Here is an 18,825-nt window from a genome sequence, read left to right on the forward strand (position 1 = left end):
AGTGGAACTGTTACTGTAACTATCCACAGGTCAGGATGCAACCCCTTTGTGGGTCTCAGCCCCACTAGTATTTATTTATTTGTTGCCCAGCCTTTACTGTAAGGTCCTAGGGTGGGTGACAACATCAAAACACAATATTAAAAACAGTTTAAAACAAGTTCCAATCATCAAAATAAATATACACCCCAAGTTTCAAAAGCCAGGGTTAAAGAGGTGTGTCTTCAGCTGTCTGCAAAAGCTGTGTAATGAAGGAGCCAGATGGACCTCTGTGGGGAGTGAGTTCCACAGCTTGTTGGCCACTGCAGAGAATGCCCTCTCCCAGGCTGCCAGCCCCCAAGCCTCAGACGGAGGAGGAGGAGGATCTACCGAGGGCTTCCTCTGCTAATCTCAGCAACCAAGAGGGTCTGGGGGGGGGTGTCTTTCAGATTTGGGGGCCTAGTTGAATATGAATAAGGGCTGTATTAATGGCATCCCACATAGTCACCACAAAGTCATCATTTACAGGTACATAACTGTATATTAACCTAAAGGTGGGTAGTGTTCTGTTTCCATAATTTGTGTACTGTATTTGTCTATTAAGCTGCACTGACCTGTCAAAGATAATACCTTTCAGATAAATGAAAACTGTATTTAAATACATACATCTTAGATGCTGTAAATACTTATATGAATTAGAAAAATAACTGTAAAAAAGCCAGTGTGGTGTAGTGATTAGGAGCAGTAGACTCGTAATCTGGTGAACCGGGTTTGCGTCTCCACTCCTCCACATGCTGCTGCTGGGTGACCTTGGGCTAGTCACACTTCTCTGAAGTCTCTCAGCCCCACTCACCTCACAGAGTGTTTGTTGTGGGGGAGGAAGGGAAAGGAGCATGTTAGCTGCTTTGAGACTCCTTCAGGTAGTGATAAAGCAGGATATCAAATCCAAACTCCTCCTATCAAAGCTAGCTCAGCAGACCAAAATTTGGCTGCAGTGTAAATCACATACATAGTGGGTGGTGAATGCATTTGTTGAGCTGCAACTCCATCTATCTGTAGCTTTTTTAAGAATTCACAAACCTAGAGCCTATTGACATGAAAGTTGTGCTTAAGCAAGCATATTTCAAAATGGGTATACCATAACCCTTATTCCCTTATAACAGTTCTCAGTTTGTACTCTGTTCTCTTCATTTAGAGAGAATATGAGCAATAAACTACAATATTTCCGAAGTTGTGAAACATCTAGACATTTAATCTCCGATTTGTTCTTTGGAAATGTGTAATGCCTAGTTAATTTTTATTTTTTTCGGAAATGGTTGTTCTGATAAATGACGTTCTAAGTTACCCATTACTTTTTGATTCATTTATTTTGTTTCTCCTTGCCCCACAGAGTGAAGATAGTCCAAGTCCCAAGAGACAGCGCCTTTCTCATTCAGTCTTTGACTACACAGCAGCATCACCAGCCCCATCACCGCCAATGCGACCATGGGAGATGACATCCAATAGGCAGCCTCCTTCAGCTCGACCAAGCCAACATCACTTCTCAGGGGAACGATGCAACACACCTGCACGCAACAGAAGGAGGCAAGTAGAATAGATGGACAATGGTTGTTAAGTCAGCCTTCCTGACAGAGGATTGGAACTGCTTACATATCAAGGTCTTACAGCCATTTTCTGAGCTATCAAGTTTTATTACTATTAAGAGTTAATTAAATAGTTATTTAAGGAGGTAGTGGTGTGTCTACCTTCCAGGTGTACATGTTTGTGGGTGCTAGTGTCCTGGAAGTCATGAGAACTACACCAAGAATGTAGTGTTTCGTACTTCAGACAAGCGAGTCTTATCACGTTATTGTACTGGTATTGTGAGATCTGATGCCTACTACTTAGTAAATAGAAGCTTTTTCTTTTTGGTTTTTGACTGCCCATGTTTAGTTATATCTAGATTGGGTATTTAAAAATGTTCATCTTCTTTCAAGGAATGCATTGTGTTTCCCATCCACCCCTTGTCTTCACAATAGAAGTGAGGAGCATTTGGCTTAACAATTGCACCAAATCACCTAAAGAGCTTGACAGAGATGCCAACTGCAAAATAAACCTGAACAAAACTCCAAAGGAATATACCATGTCCAGCTGCTCTTAGTAGTATTAACTTATTTTGTTGTGGTGTGAGTCGTGAACTTCATGGAGCTAAAATTGTACTGTTTCCAGGAGCATACAAATGATTGATTGTCTCCTAATTTTTTCTTTAAATGCATTATTATTATTTATTATTTTGCTTAATGGCTGGAGACAAAACTGAGGACATCTTTACAGCGTTTGCTATAAAGGCTGATGAAAATGGATCTTCTTTGTAGGGCTTCCAGTAATGGGTTACCAGGGGTTTTTCCACCTGTGTAGATTCCCTCCCTTCATGTTTGTATCTCATCCTTTCTCCAAGGAGCTCAGTATAGCATACATATGAATTATTCATTTATTGCCACAACCCTTTGATGTAGGTTTAGGTTGAGAAATAGCAACTGGGCCAAGGTCATTCCGTGAATTCATAGATGATCAAGGTATTGAACCCGCATCTCCATGATCAAAGCCCACCATTTTAAGAATGATCCTGTGGTAGAAGCAGTTTTAGATTGCCCCAGGCTGACTTTTCCTTGCACTGTAATGGGCTTAAAAGATTACATGAAATCTATCCTTTGCTGAGCTCATGTCATGTCCTACAGCATTGGTTGAGGTTTCATGCAACTGTTGTGTCTTTGATGTGAAAGCCAGTCTTGGGCTGACCAATAACTGGCTATCACTGTGGTTTACGATATATTTATATGCTGGTTTTAGGATGAATCTCACAAAATGGCTTACATGAAAATAAGCATCAGTTAAAGCCATATAATAAAACAGGAAAGAATAATACTTTTTTGAAAGCTAGATTTCTCCTCTGAAGAGAAGATGGTCCTTAGGTAGTCCGTCTTAATGTTGGAGAAGGAAAGCTCACCACAGCTGGAATTGGGGAGCTATGAGGAGAGGAAGAAAGCAGTGAGAGGAAGTCTCAAAAAGACGACAAGTTTGCAGTGTGGAAGAAAAACCACCACATTTACATGATGGTCACAGAAAAGTTTGTCAGTTGGCAGCAGTCATCACAGGGAGAGTTAGTTACATAACTTCCAACTCATGTGATAAGTTCCGCTTGACCTTCATTACTGTTAACTCCGAATTTCAGGGATAAAGGAGCTAGGTGATAGCTTTGGTATTATTATTTGGTTGGAAACTACAGATGACTGTAATCCATATTTTCTTATAGCTGCCAAGTTTTTTTAAGCAGCTGCTATTTCCCTTCTGGTATTCTGTTTACCTGATAAGGAAAATAATGTTAAGTGTTTACAGATCCATCTGATTTACATAAATTTTGGAATGCAGAAAGAAAAGTACAGTGGTGCCCCGCAAGACGAAATTAATTCGTTCCGCAATTTTTGCCGTCTAACGAATTTTTCTTCTTGCGAAGCACGGTTTAAACGGCTTAACAAAGTCGCAAGACGTTTTCGTCTTGCGAAGCAAGCGCATAGGGGAATTCGTCTTGCGAGGCAAATCGCGAATGAAAAAACCTTTCGTCTAGCGAGTTTTTTGTCTTGCGAGGCATTCGTCTTGCGGGGCACCACTGTACAAGTTTGAAGTTCATAGTCCATCCTTGAACAAAGGAGCTTCAGGGGGATTAACACTACATGTATTAATTGGCTTGCTAATGCCAGGACTTCTGTGTCATCAGCTACTGTTTGTGTGAATAGCCACTGTTAATTAAAGCCATTATCACTTATTTCTGCATTTCATATCCTTCTGACCTCCGATTGTAATCCTTTCCCCTGCATATAGTCATGTGTGTATGTACTAGCGACTCAGATTAACACTTCATGCAGCTGATGGAATAGACTATAGTCCAAGAAAGCTTATGCCATAATAAATGTGTACGTCTTTAAGGGGCCACAAGATTCTTTGTTCAATCTAGAAGGGAAAGGTGTGTAAAAAAAATCTTTGTCCAATTTGATTATTTGCAGCCCTCCCGTTAGACGCCAGAGAGCAAGAAGAGATCGATTATCTCGACATAATTCCATTAGTCAAGATGAGAACTACCATCTCCCCTACGGACAACAACAAGCAATAGAAGAACCCCGAGCCTTCCACCCTCCGAATGTATCTCCCCGTATGTTGCACCCGGCTGCTCATCCGCCACAGCAAAACGCAGTGATGGTTGACATTCATGAACAGGTATTTGAAAGGATGGAGCGGTGTATTCCTAACTCCTGGTAGATAGGTTACACTTTGTGATTTAAAACTGGAGGTTACACTTCACTTGTGCGCCAATTTTTTTTTTTTAATTTTCTAATGTATAAAGATGACACCCCTCACCTCACTGTTTTGGGTATACAGTGGTGCCTCGCAAGACGAAATTAATCCGTTCCGCGAGTCTCTTCGTCTAGCGGTTTTTTCGTCTTGCGAAGCAACCCTATTAGCGGATTAGCGCTATTAGCGGTTTAGCAGCTATTAAAGGCTTAGCGGCTGTTAAAGGCTTAGCGGATTAGCGGCTAAAAGGCTATTAGCGGCTTAGAAAAGGGGGGGAGCGGAAAAAAATCTGAACACTCGCAAGACGTTTTCGTCTTGCAAAGCAAGCCCACAGGGAAAATCGTCTTGCGAAGCAGCTCATAAACGGAAAACCCTTTCGTCTAGCGGGTTTTCTGTCTTGCGAGGCATTCGTCTTGCGGGGCACCACTGTACTGCCTCTGAGGCTGGATAATGGTTTTCTGTTCAGTGGCTCTCAATGCAGACAGTCTAATCACAGCTGCTGCAGAGACATGGGGGGTGTTGCTGTAATAAAAGCCCTGCTTGATCAGGCCAAAGGCCCGTCTAATTAAGCATTCTCACAGTGGCCAACCAGATGCCTGTGGAAAGACCATAAGCAGGACATAACCCAGTAACACTCTCCCCACTCATGTTCCCTAACAGCTGGTACCTAGAAGTATACATCCTCAATACTGGAGCTACTACACAGCTATCATGACTTACAGTCATTGAAAACCATAGCCTTCGTGAATTTGTCTATAATCTCTTTTTAAATCCCTGTTTGGCTAAAGGCCACACATCATCTTCACATTGAGGGTAGTTGTCTCTTACATTTCACACTATTCTGTTCCCATTGTCCACAAGACAAATGCAGTCATGTGACTGCATGAATTCAGAGTGGCATGGAGAACAATACATTGGGCATCCCTGCTTTACAGAAAGAAGGGTGCTGGGGGGGGGAGGCAAAAGATGGCAACTCTTGCCATTCTCAATTGACTTGATTGAATTTTTAGAAGGTCAGTGGTGACTTGCACAATGGTGACTTGCACAATTTCACTATAGGTAGCCCGTTGACAGTATTTGTGAGCAGTGCCCTAACCTGGTTATAGTGCATTTGTGGAAAACTGGAACTGGGTCATCTCAAATGTTTTCTTATATTTTGTTTCTAAATCCTGTCTTTGTTGCGTTTTGAAATATTTACTAATAGTTTTGTGCTGTGAAAGAAAAAAAAAGGGGGAAAGTTGAGCATCCTTCTGAGGTTGGTAACTAAGCAGACCTGCTGAAAGCTCTTTGCATTTTTCTTTGCAGATCCACCAGGGCACAGTCCCTGTTTCATACACGGTGACCACGGTGGCACCACATGGGATTCCACTTTGCACAGGTCAGCACATACCAGCTTGCAACACACAGCAGGTCCCTGGGTGTTCCGTGGTTTTCAGTGGACAGCATCTCCCTGTCTGCAGTGTGCCTCCCCCAGTAAGTAGCATCTTAATCTTAATTCCAAAAACACATGCTTCAAATGACTTCGGAGGTCGCAGAAGACCAAATGAATTTACTTAGAGCTGAATTTTCTCTATATTTACTTGGAAATCACGTATTACTTAGGGTGGGGTGACTTCTGGTTAAGTGTAAAGACGATTTTAGCCTTCATATAAGAATACTTCATCAAGATTTTATGTATATTCCTCAAACTTTCAATTATTTTATCGGTTGAATTTTGTGGAGTGGAGGGGTTGGATGAGTGTTAACCTTCTGCGCTCTGAAAATAACTAGCACACTGAAACTCTTGAAAAATTCTGGATTCTAAAACATAATAATAATAATAATAATAATAATAATAATAATAATAATAATAATAATTTATTATTTATACCCCGCCCATCTGGCTGGGCCTCCCCAGCCACTCTGGGCGGCTTCCATAAAAACCAAAAATACAATAAAATATCACACGTTAAAAACTTCCCTGAACAGGGCTGCCTTAAGATGTCTCCTGAATGTCAGGTAGTTGTTTATCGCCTTGACATCTGCTGGAAGGGTGTTCCACAGGGCGGGCGCCACTACCGAGAAGGCCCTCTGCCTGGTTCCCTGTAGCTTTGCTTCTCGCAATGAGGGAACCGCCAGAAGGCCCTCGGCGCTGGACCTCAGCGTCCGGGCAGAATGATGGGGGTGGAGACGCTCCTTCAGGTATACTGGACCGAGGCCGTTTAGGGCTTTAAAGGTCAGCACCAACACTTTGAATTGTGCTCGGAAACGTACTGGGAGCCAATGCAGGTCTTTCAAGACCGGTGTTATATGGTCTCGGCGGCCGCTCCCAGTCACCAGTCTAGCTGCCGCATTCTGGATTAGTTGTAGTTTCCGAGTCACCTTCAAAGGTAGCCCCACGTAGAGTGCATTGCAGTAGTCCAAGCGGGAGATAACCAGAGCATGCACCACTCTCGCGAGACAGTCCGCAGGCAGATAGGGTCTCAGCCTACGTACCAGATGGAGCTGGTAAACAGCTGCCCTGGACACAGATTTGACCTGTGCCTCCATGGACAGCTGTGAGTCCAAAATGACTCCCAGGCTGCGCACCTGGTCCTTCAGGGGCACAGTTACCCCATTCAGGACCAGGGAATCCTCCACACCTGCCCGCCTTCTGTCCCCCAAGAACAGTACTTCTGTCTTGTCAGGATTCAACCTCAATCTGTTAGCCGCCATCCATCCTCCAACCGCCTCCAGACACTCACACAGGACCTTCACCGCCTTCACTGGTTCTGATTTAAAAGAGAGGTAGAGCTGGGTATCATCCGCATACTGATGAACACCCAGCCCAAACCTCCTGATGATCTCTCCCAGCGGCCGCATGTAGATGTTGAAAAGCATGGGGGAGAGGACAGAACCCTGAGGCACCCCACAAGTGAGAGCCCAGGGGTCTGAACACTCATCCCCCACCACCACTTTCTGAACACGGCCCAGGAGGAAGGAGCGGAACCACTGTATAACAGTGCCCCCAGCTCCCAGCCCCTCAAGACGGTCCAGAAGGATGCTATGGTCGATGGTATCGAACGCCGCTGAGAGATCCAGCAGAACTAGGAAACAGCTCTCACCTTTGTCCCTAGCCCGCCGGAGATCATCAACCAGTGCGACCAAGGCAGTTTCAGTCCCATGATGAGGCCTGAATCCCGACTGGAAGGGATCCAAATGGTCCGCTTCTTCCAGGCGTGCCTGGAGTTGTTCGGCAACCGCTCGCTCAATCACCTTGCCCAGGAATGGAGGATTTGAGACTGGGCGATAGTTGGCCATCGTGGCCGCATCTAGAGATGGTTTTTTAAGAAGCGGTTTAATAACCGCCTCTTTCAGCGGGTCTGGGAAGGCCCCCTCACGGAGGGAAGCATTCACCACCCCACTAAGCCCATCGCCCAGCCCTTCCCGGCTTGCTTTTATTAGCCAGGATGGGCAAGGATCCAGGAGACAGGTGGTTGCTTTCACTCGTCCAAGCAGCCTGTCCACATCCTCGGAGGCAACAGATTGGAATTGATCCCACTCAACTTGACCAGACAGAACTCTTGCACTCTCCCGCCCCGGCCCTGCTCCCACGGTGGAGTCTACTTCTTCCCGAATCTGAGCGGTTTTATCTGCAAAAAACTTTGCAAAATCATTGCAGGAGAACATGTGGCCCGTACTGGGCCCCGATGTTGCAGGTGGTTCCGCTAAATTGTGAACCACCTGAAAAAGTCTCCTGCTGCTGTTTTCTGCAGATGCAATAGAGGCGGTGAAGAAATTCTTCTTCGCCGTTGCTATCGCCACTTGGTAGGCTCGACGTTGAGCTCTAACCTGTGTCCGGTCAGATTCGGAATGAGTTCTCCGCCACCGGCGCTCTAGCCGTCTCAACGATTGTTTCATTGCCCTCAGATCCGTGGAAAACCACGGGGCTGTCCGGGCTCCATGCAATCGGAGAGGGCGCTTCGGAGCCAAACAGTCAATAGCCCTGGTTAACTCCACATTCCAGCGGGCCACCAGGGAATCAGCTGAAAGGCCATCAACATGGGATAAAGCATCCCCTACCACTCTCTGGAAACCATTTGGATCCATTAAGTGGCGGGGGCGGACCATCCGAATTGGTCCCACCTCCCTGCAGAGGGGATGGGTCGCAGAGAAGTCCAGTTGCACCAGGAAGTGATCTGACCATGGCACTTCTTTCGTTTCGCTTTTACTTAGTGTCAGATCACCAACATCCATAGAGGTAAACACCAGGTCCAAGGCATGTCCACGGCTATGGGTCCCTTTCTATGCATTAAAAAAAATCTGAACCAAAGTAATCCAGATTTATGGTCCAAAGAGAGATGGAGCCTCATCCTCTGTGTTCAGATTTCAACAACTTCTGTCTTACTTTGCATAATTTATTTGTTTTTGCTAGGTGTGGAAAGGGTCCATCTTTTCCATGGGAACTCTATTCGCTATAAATTGTGCTTTATTCTTAAGAATGTAATGAGGAATCAAATACTATGTGTTGCATAACGTTTGTGAATGTTTCTTTTCTTTTTCAGATGCTTCAGGCATGTTCTGTTCAACACTTACCAGTTCCATATGCAGCATTCCCGCCTCTCATTTCTAGCGATCCGTTTCTTTTGCATCCTCCACACCTCTCCCCGCATCATGCTCCACACCTGCCACCTCCAGGCCAGTTCGTTCCCTTTCAGACACAACAGTCACGGTCGGTAGGTATCTCTTTAAAAAACAACAACCAAAAAAAACACCTTACTTCCTCTAGTAGTTGGTTCTGGAACAGTGAATTTAAGGTGGGGTGCATTGGTTGGCTGTCTGGAAAAGGGGTTAGCCAAAAAAGTCATGAAGACTTTTGCAAGTGAGAGCAAAGCTTCTAGTATAGAAGTCTGTGAAATGCAAAATCTGATCTACAAGCTGAAAGCCGTAGCTGCTTTAATTTCCAGTCTGCTAGAAAAGCGGAAGCAAAATGGAATCTTGAGTGTTTTCCAGCGCTAGTTTCAGAGAAACTGAACTACAGAGAAAAAAGATGGATCTCTTACTATTTTGAATGGTCGTGTTCCTTTTTGAGCCTTAAGTGCAGATTGAGAGCTTTTTTTGAAAGATGGCATTTCATATTTGCAGTCCATGGTGTGTGTTAAATTTCTTTACATCCCATACTATTAACCATTGTTATATGGCACACATAGTATTTGAGAGGTTCAGATGGGCTTTTTCATCTCATTTGTGGAAAAACGTGATCTCCTGGTGCTTCCAAAAAGGTATTCGAACTGAAACTCAAAGCAGATCTCTAGGGGATTCTATAATTGTGAAACAGTTGCTGATAATTTCTCTCTGAAGGAAAAGTGGGCTATGTAGAATGGAATGAATGATGATATAGTCCTCTCTGTCCTTCAGCACAGTGAGTGCCTGTTCCTTATCATTTTAGTTTTTCCTATCATCCAGAAATAGAAGAGAATTTGGTTGATAAACTGCAAGGAGAGTTAATGTAGGACAGGGTTTCACAAAATGGGATTGCCTGACCCCCTGCTTTCCCAGGGAAGGGGCATTGCATGTACATGAAATTGGTGGGTCACCCTGTAACATTAGAAATCTGATGATAAGTAACCTGATAGGCAACCAGAGCAGCTCTTGAGTAGACTGAATGCGCAACAAGATGTGGCCTTCTCAGCCCCCAGGTTTAAACGTGGAGGCTAGCACAAAAAAACACCCCCTCTGAAAGCCTCAAGCTAGGGATAAAAAAGGTCATTTTGCATTCTAAGCAACCAGAGTGTCATCGCATATAGATACAGATCCTGGAACAAGTGAATGTTCTCAGTTATGTGGTAGCAGGAAAAAGTGGCACAAGATCATAACATTTGTACTGAAATATATCTAATTACAATTTGATAAATACTCAGAACGGAGTTATTAAGCACGAGAAATGTGAATTTCTGGCAAAATATACAGTGAAAACACAACAACTGAATAAAAGTCATACTTAAGTGCAGTTTTTACTGTGTAATATTGACTAGATAAACTAACAAATAACTATTTCTGGCAAATAACTGTGGTAAATTATATGTTTCACAATTGTTCATGCTTTTTTTTGTTTTCTCCTGTAGCCTCTTCAAAGGATAGAGAACGAAGTAGAGTTGCTTGGAGACCATCTTCCTGTAGGAGGTTTCACCTATCCGCCTTCAGCCCACCCACCAACATTGCCTCCCTCAGCCCCACTACAGTTCTTAACGCATGACCCTTTGCACCAAGAGGTGTCCTTTGGAATAGTAAGTGATGGCTTTCAGAATTTTGCTGTGATTTTCACTACGCATTTATTTCACATTATGATTCTACTAGCATGTTCTGAATTGTTTCGTCGCCCCCTTTGAACATGCACATTTACCTATTCATTTACATTAACCTCAACATGTGCAACTGTTGGAAACAGAAAATAAATGAGCCTTGGTTGGGTAGCGAGATGCTCTCGTGGGTGGAAGGAAGGGAAGGTGATCCATGCTGATTTCCTATCTTCAGAGCAGCTACCTCTATCCCCCCCCCAAAGAAAATCCGCTCCAATACAGTATGGGAGGAAGCACTGGGGACTGCTGGGGTGCTGTGGAAATCAGCAGAACTAGCCCCCCACCCCCAGGAGTGCCCATTTGCAGAAGAGGATTCTCTACTAGATTTGACTTGGTTTGTATTCCAAAAGTGGAAAGAACCCTTCTCTACTCTAGAATTAGGACCAGTCTGTGCAAGAATTTTTCATCAAATTTTCAATAAGCCAGAAATGGAATTGTTTGGCTAAGGGAAGATTCACTGTGGTGAAAACACTTCTGAAATGTAAAAGTATAACTTTTCCAGTGCCACCGTGGGCTGATGGACTGCTGAAATTTCCCCCCTGTTTGCATTAGCCTTACCCGCCTTTCATGCCTCGAAGACTCACAGGACGCAGCAGATACCGATCTCAACAGCCAATACCGCCAGCTCCTTACCACCCCAGCCTATTGCCATATGTGCTGTAAGTCTCTTTGTCTTTGTAGCTGTCCTTGGTGCCTGGCTTTAAGATGGATAACACCGTTTTCTGAAAACAGCAGCCTAGAGTTGTCCCCCAAAGGGCACCCTCTGCTTCAGTACAAGATGGGTTAAGGGAGACCTCAAATATTTTTTTATTTGTAATTAGTGTGGATGCTGTAACATGATCCTAAGTGCTTCAAGTGAAGAGTGCAATCCTATGAGAAGTTCTCCTACCCATCCCCATTATGATGAACTGTGGCCTTACAAGAGCAGCACTGTGCTTTCATGCTGCTCACATTCATTGAAATGAGACATGGAGAAGTTGTTTGCTCTGTTTCCCTCCTTTGTACCCTGCCACAAATGAGAGCAGTCCCTGCCTCTCAGCCAAACCCTCTGGGTGTGCCGGAGGACTGAGAGGGTACAAGTAAACCAAGCCTTGGGGTTGTGGTACAATCTTCATATGAAGCATGTGGACTGTCCCTCTCAGATAAATTATCGTGGGCCAAACCATGTTTAAACAAGGCTTTTAAGTTCCGACCCAAGGCCAAACCATGGTTGAAAAACACCATGGTTTGTAAGACAACAATAAACCATGACTTCACATCATGCTTTGTTTCCAGAAAACAAAACATGGTTAGTTTTCTGGGTTAGCCAAACCAGTGGCGTAGCGTGGGTTGTCAGCACCCGGGGCAAGGCAAGTAATTTGCACCCCCTAACCCATGGATTTGCGCACCCTAACCCATGGATTTGCGCACCCTAACCCCCAGATGTTGTGCCCGGTGTGGCCGGCCACCCCTGCACCCCCCACGCTACGCCACTGAGCCAAACTGGACTTTGACTAAACAAACCATTGGCATTCTGTGTGAATTAGGCCACTGTATAAGCAGGTGGTATTATATGTTTTATAAGCTTCAGTGCTTCTGTAAGTGAACTTGTGACAGAGAAATGGCTTTCCTTCTGCTGCCCAATTCACAATTACCTAAAGCCTGCCTGTGCCTTCTGAGGTGTACCAGGTGCCTACAGGGGAAAGGGTCTTGATGGTGGTGGCACCTTGACTGACGATGTTCTCCACAGGGAGGCTTGCTAGGCTCTTGTTGAGATATGATTTTGACACTAGGCAGAGGCACTTAGATTATTGTAATTTTAACCTTTTCTAAGCCAACCTGGAACCCATTTAAAGGGCAAAGCATAAATCAAATATCAAAATGAATAATAAGCTAAGTTAAAATACATTTTTTTAAACACCTGCCCAGCTTGCCTCTCTGGAAGCATGGGCATGTGTAATCCAATGTGTAAAATGGTAGGAGAGCCAGCTTTATACAGATTAGTAAATAGCGTGACCTAGTACTGAATTGGAACCAAATTTGAATTTAAATTCTTGACCAGTTTTGAAAGCCTCTAGGGACAGACCCAAAATTAGCTGCTCTTTCTCTGTATGTGTATGTGCACAAGTAGTAAATCATGATGCTAACTTCCTTTTTTCCTGCAGATCAATGCTTCCAGTGCCACCTGCAGTTGGCCCAGCCTTCAGTTTTGAGCTGGATGTAGAAGACGGCGAGGTGGAAAACTATGAGGTTGGTTACAGATTCCACGTTTATGCAAATCACGAGGCTTTGAGTACATTCCTTAAATTGGTTCCTAAATACGTTGCTTATTAAACTAGCAAATTGCATTTTGCTGGAACGACACCGAAAAAATGCAGTAGCTGCTACCAGATCTATGTTTTATGAGGACATATACTTACGCTGAAAAATTTCTAGGATTTTCTTCCTTCCATGCGAGTGCTACACAGTGCTGCATGTTGGGCCTCTTGAGTGGGCCTGTATGTAGCCCCAGACAATTCAAACGCTAAACCAAGAGCAGTTGCCTTATGACGCAAGTTTGCAAGATTTCCCAGTTTTACACTACTGGTTTTGCTTATCGTCCCTGATGATAATGTGTTATGAAGAGTGCTTGAGTAAAGTGGGTGAGTTTTTAAAAGGTGACTTGAAAAGGGCGTCTTTCTTTCATAGGCACTGCTGAACTTGGCCGAAAGACTGGGAGAGGCCAAACCGAGAGGACTGACGAAAGCAGATATTGAACAACTTCCATCTTACAGATTCAACCCAAATAACCATCAGTCAGAACAGACTCTGTAAGTTCTTTTGCTCCTCTCTGAGGCCTTGGTATGAAGTTGTTTGACCCTGGTTGACTGAAATCCAGCACAGCAAATAACTGTAACATAACTAATAAATGCATTCACTCGTCTTCCTTTTTAATAGTACTTTCCAGCTTTGAATTTATTTAACTGGTAGAGTAAGGGATTTTTTTAAAAAAAAAAAAACTTCCATGTGTTGGTGAGCTTTATTAACAGTTGGGTTAGAATATTAAATACAGATTTCCCCATTTTTTAATACTTTGATTTAGACGAATATTGCTCACAGTCCAGTGAGCTGCACAGCTAATGATGAGTTTGCTCCTCCATCTAATATTACTGGAGTCACATAGGAATGGCAGGGACGGTGTGCAGAAGCTGCACACCTAATCTTAACATGAAATCAGTGCTCCTTATTTTTCCAAAAAGAAGCTCCCAGCTCCACATGCCACGTGGCTATCTGCTTTTATAATAGGAAAGTTATAAAATCAGATTGCATTGGGGCATGACGGAATGTTGTTTTTTGAAGAGAAAAATGAAATGCCATAATAGGCACACAGAAACAAGAAACGTGTATGAATTGCGGTCACTAGTCACATGAAACTGAGCCTTTTACAATTCCTGTTATGACGTTTCTTACAAAGTGTTTAATACAGAAATCTGCCATTTTAATAATAATAAAAAAGGATCATACAATTCTCACTGAGACATGAAGCTTCCTTAAGAAGAAATAAAAATAGGGTTTTTTGAGGGGAGGGAGGAATGTCTTCTAAACAATTTCCCAGTAGTCCTGCTAGATTTTGGATGTGAAAAGTAACTACCAAGTGTTTGCATTAATGTGAAAATTGAATTGGGGAGTTGCCATTTGCTACACAACAATGAGCCCTAAGCCCTCTTCAGGCTTTCCAACAACAGCTTTTAAGTTGCTCATTTCTAAAATAATATTAGAAACGGATATTGGCCTAGAAACAACATTTTCCTTAGTAGCCACAGGATCCCTCCACCCTCCAGTCCTGAAGTCAGACTCTTTCGGCTGCCAAATAGGATTGTCTGCCAGCTTTCTCTGCAAAACACATTTGTTTTAATTTCTACGGTACAATCTCAAGTAGTTTGCAAATGGCACTCCTGGGAGAAGCAAAGAAAACTGTCTTGCTGATATAGTTTGTGCTGGTGCTCAAAGTATGAGTTGTGAGCTGGGGAGTCCATGGTACAAATTTTCACTCCAGGTGTAGAATCATTAGGTAGCCTCAGCTGACACCTTTTTCTTCCATCCTTGGCTCTACACTTTCAAGACAGGGTGGTGGTAAGGATTACTGTCATAATATATGTGTGGTGCTTTGAACACTGAGAGCACTATATAGATATGCGCTGTTAATAGATAAAATCTTTTGCTCTGGATTGATAGTTATTTGTTTTCCTAATCTTGCACTGTGCAGTCAGTTAAATAGCTATGATGCATTGGGCAAGAAATATAGGATATAACAAATCGTATGTTACATTCTATTACATATTTATAAATAAAACACACACACACAGTGGCAAACCCATATATATATCAGTGGCAAACCCAGCACCTCTATATCAGCAGTTAAGCCTCAATGAAATGTACTGCAGTCACTTTATATTTAAAAAGTCTTTATTTTAAAAAGCAAGGAAATGCCTACGTTTTCAGATAAATAAAACCAAACTGTTGTTGCTCTTTCTAAATAAGGTATTCTGCAATTTTCTCTTCTAGGTGTGTAGTGTGCATGTGTGACTTTGAATCAAGGCAACTACTTAGAGTTTTACCGTGTAACCATGAGTTCCATGCCAAGTGTGTCGATAAATGGCTTAAGGTAATAATAATAAATAATAATAATAATACATAGTTTTAGAAATGAGGTGCAGTAGTCTAGATTTGTACTGCATGCCACCACTTTTGCCACACTATCTGTCGGTATACCACCATTAAAAAACAACTTGTTAACTGTCCATCATGTGACTTATATTTATTTAAGATGAAGCTTTTTTTTGTCCAAAATGTGTCTTTTCAAGAATGACATTGAATGTGAAATATAACCTAATTTGTTTTAAGGTTGAGAAGGAACCAGAAGCAGCAAAAGCAGTATGATGACAGACAGTGTACACATGATGCAAAATATGGAAGTATAATTGAAGTAGGAAATTAATTATGACTTTCAGAAAATGTACTGAATTTCCATTGTGTCACTGCAGTGGTAAATCCTAAAACATCAAGATTGCAGAATATATGACTATTTGTACAGTGAGGTCTATTAACTTTGAGTTTGCTTTGATTCTCCATAAATCATAAGGTTGTGGCAAATGTGAGGATTTTCTGCAGCTCTTAATTACAACCACTAGATGCCGTCATTTCCTTCTGCATAGCACAGAAAAGAGCTCCAAGTAGCAGAGAACTGTAATTATAATGACTAGCGGTTTTCTAATGGTGTTCATGGCAACGTTATATGTTGTCTTAAATTCAAAGTACCCTGTGCAAGAAGAAAGACACTTGTGCAAGGGAGGAAGGGGGTCTGATTTTTTGTTGTTGCTGATCCCCCCTTCCGGTTGTAGCCCCGCAAACCATGTTACATGATGTTCTTGAAGGTCTCACAACACTCAGAACCATGTTTTCTTCCCCGGGGGGGCTGGGGGCAGGAGCAACAAGAATGAAGCCCTGCTCCATGAGCAGAACTTTGCTCATGAAATGTAGAATCCAAACCACCATTTCTGAAGAGCTCAGAGATGAAAGTACATATCTGTGAACCGATAGGTAGCCGTGTTGGTCTGCCATAGTCAAAATAAAAAAATTCCTTCCAGTAGCACCTTAAAGACCAACTAAGTTAGTTCTTGGTATGAGCTTTCGTGTGCATGCACACTATCTGAAGAAGTGAACTTCTGTGAACTTCAGAAAAGGTTGCGGGAGTTATAGTCATTATGGTGCATGGTGTTTGCATACTTAAAAAATCAAAAATCCACTTAACCATTTCAGGGAGAACACACAAACTAGTATCTCACCTGCTAAAGTCACCACCAGATGATCTTTACCACATCATTAAACAACGAGAGCATCACAGTTCCACTGTAGTATTTAATGCAGGGCATGATTAAAATGCGACAGTTCAATGCTCTTAATTTCAGAAGCTAGAGGAGTGTATGCACAAGAGGCTCATAGATTACTGGTAGAACCTGAAGTGTGTTTAGCAATAAATAGTAACTCCCCTGTCCAGGGACACCTTATTTGAACCCTTTGGTGCTATTTGAAAGAGAACCCAGTACAGTTTTCTTGGTTTTAAAATGTGTGTGTATGTGTGGATTATAGATCTCTGTGTATGGCAGGCAGCTGAGCACGAACTGACTTAGCTGAGAAGCATTCTATTAGAGTTCCCACTTGAAGTCTGCACATTAATCATGTGAAGGAGACGTGAGCGGCTGATGAAAGTTCTGCCTTCTTTCATCAGGCTGCCCTTACTGATTCACACATGCTAGCCACGATGCCTATGTTCTGCCTTCCACTGTTGGAGGCAGTATCTGTCTGAATATTAGTAGCTGGGAATCACAGCTGAAGAGACTGCTGTAGCGCTCAGTTCCTGGTTGTGGGATTCCCATGGACATCTGATTGGCCACAGTAAGAACAGGACGCGGCACTAGATGGGACTTCAGTCTTATCCGGCAGGAGTCTTACGTTCGTCACTTCCTGTTCTTGGAGCATTCTGGTCTCTCCATGGTGGCTAGAGGAGAAGCGCTTTGTTCAGCGTTTGTGATGCATCTGCTCATGGGGACACTGGTAGCAAACACTGTGGCACTGGACAGAGCAGTTTAAACCCCCGAGTGGCTGGGGCAACCCAGGCAGATGGGCCGGGTACAAGTAATTAATAATAATCATCATCATAATAAATTAGCCAGCCATTAGAAGTCAGATGATTGATCTCTTTGGACATGTATTTACATGAGAATAAGATAAAGCTAAAGTCAGTTGATTTCACTGAAATCTGGGTTTTGATGCGATTCTCTTTCCTCTTAATTATCTTGCTAGGGATGTATGGTTCAATGTAGTGATTTTTATTCTATTTTATTTTATTTTTGCAACTCAGTACATTTTCTTTAACAGTCTTGTGTGAGATGATGTGCAATGCATTAATGCCTGTTTTTATTCCCCAGGCAAATCGTACTTGCCCCATCTGCAGAGCTGATGCTTCGGAAGTGCATCGTGACTCAGAATGACCAGTCTAAGAGCACAATTCTACTTTGGGTGTTCCTAGTCACATGTGTATATATATATATGAACTCTCCATTGAACTTAACCCGTGTGGCTTCCAGCCTTCCCTTTACACAAAAGGGTCAATGGACCTTTCTTTGCACTGTGTGATTTAATCAACTATAAAGCTTATAATTAGTCTTCACAATTATGGGATTGTTATACTAACTGTGTGATTGGAACTCCAAAGACTTTTTTTTTCTTTTAGCTTAATTTCGTGTGTGCACTAACATTCCCTGGTTTTTGTGTGATCATTCCGAGTGTTGCTGCGAGATTACAGTGGAACGTGATCTTCTAGCATGTGCTTTTATATTAAAAAAAGAAGTGGTAGCTCCAAACAATATAGCAATCTACCTTATATAGAGCCTTCAGATACTGTGAGTGGGAATAAACGGTGCGGGTGGGTGCGTTGATCGCAGGGTGTTTGTGTGTGTGTGGGCGAGCAAGTTTTTGGGTGGTAGTGCGTGAGAGGACTAATATACCAGCATGTACTGAGGATGTATGTGTGTAGTATTAATTATGCTGCAATGTATAATCTTGTGTGTTATTTAAACAGTACTAGTACTGTACACTGGTTTCTTTCCTTGCGTTTGCAGTTGCACACTGAATGCTATAAGGGTGCAGCAGTTATAGACATTTGATATTTCATCCCCGCCCCCCTCCAATTGTATTTAATAGTACAACAAGGCCTTTTTGCTTTTATTCAGACAACAATTATGCTTCCCTTTAATTGGAGATCCTATGTCTGTCATTATACAGCATATTGCTTCCTCAGTACCTACAAATAACAAATGAGCCTTTTCTCTCTTTTTTTAAGGCTGCGAGAATTTTCCAGGTTTTTGAGATTTGCAGCTCATTGCTAAATTTATAATGCGTTGCAGCATTGCACAGCCAGGTAGCAATATTAAAAATTTCTCAACTGGTGATTGAAAGTTGATGCTGTCCTCTCTTAACTTTCTAAAAACTCTTCCAAGCCAACATTGGTTCTTTTTCTGTTCACTTTCAAAACTGGATTATTATTTCTTTTCTTTTTTTGAGATACTGAAGATATCATTTCGTTTGTTTTCCAGTTTTGTCCATAGATACAGAAATGGAGAGGATGTTGGAATCTGTGCAAATGCTTCTTGTATTGTTGGCAATATGCTTGCTTAAATCCCAGTTT

At 42.7% G+C, this 18,825-nt stretch overlaps 1 protein-coding gene across 6 annotated transcripts in view; it reads left to right on the forward strand.

The window, feature by feature from the left end:
• The window catches only part of RNF38 (ring finger protein 38), an 82,975-nt gene extending 65,164 nt beyond the window's left edge, over positions 1-17,811 (forward strand). For all 6 annotated transcript variants that reach the window (XM_082204847.1, XM_082204850.1, XM_082204848.1 and 3 more), the window contains 10 exons: positions 1,367-1,560; positions 4,017-4,227; positions 5,608-5,775; positions 8,826-8,996; positions 10,386-10,547; positions 11,172-11,278; positions 12,764-12,848; positions 13,287-13,408; positions 15,144-15,243; positions 17,567-17,811. In XM_082204847.1, the coding sequence (XP_082060973.1) occupies positions 1,367-1,560; positions 4,017-4,227; positions 5,608-5,775; positions 8,826-8,996; positions 10,386-10,547; positions 11,172-11,278; positions 12,764-12,848; positions 13,287-13,408; positions 15,144-15,243; positions 17,567-17,629 (1,383 nt within the window). In that variant the 3' untranslated portion in view covers positions 17,630-17,811. The remainder of the gene's footprint in view (positions 1-1,366; positions 1,561-4,016; positions 4,228-5,607; positions 5,776-8,825; positions 8,997-10,385; positions 10,548-11,171; positions 11,279-12,763; positions 12,849-13,286; positions 13,409-15,143; positions 15,244-17,566) is intronic.
• Positions 17,812-18,825: the final 1,014 nt, after the last annotated feature.

The sequence above is a fragment of the Podarcis vaucheri genome (genome assembly GCF_965113315.1).
Source record: "Podarcis vaucheri genome assembly, chromosome: 17".
NCBI lineage: Eukaryota > Metazoa > Chordata > Lepidosauria > Squamata > Lacertidae > Podarcis > Podarcis vaucheri.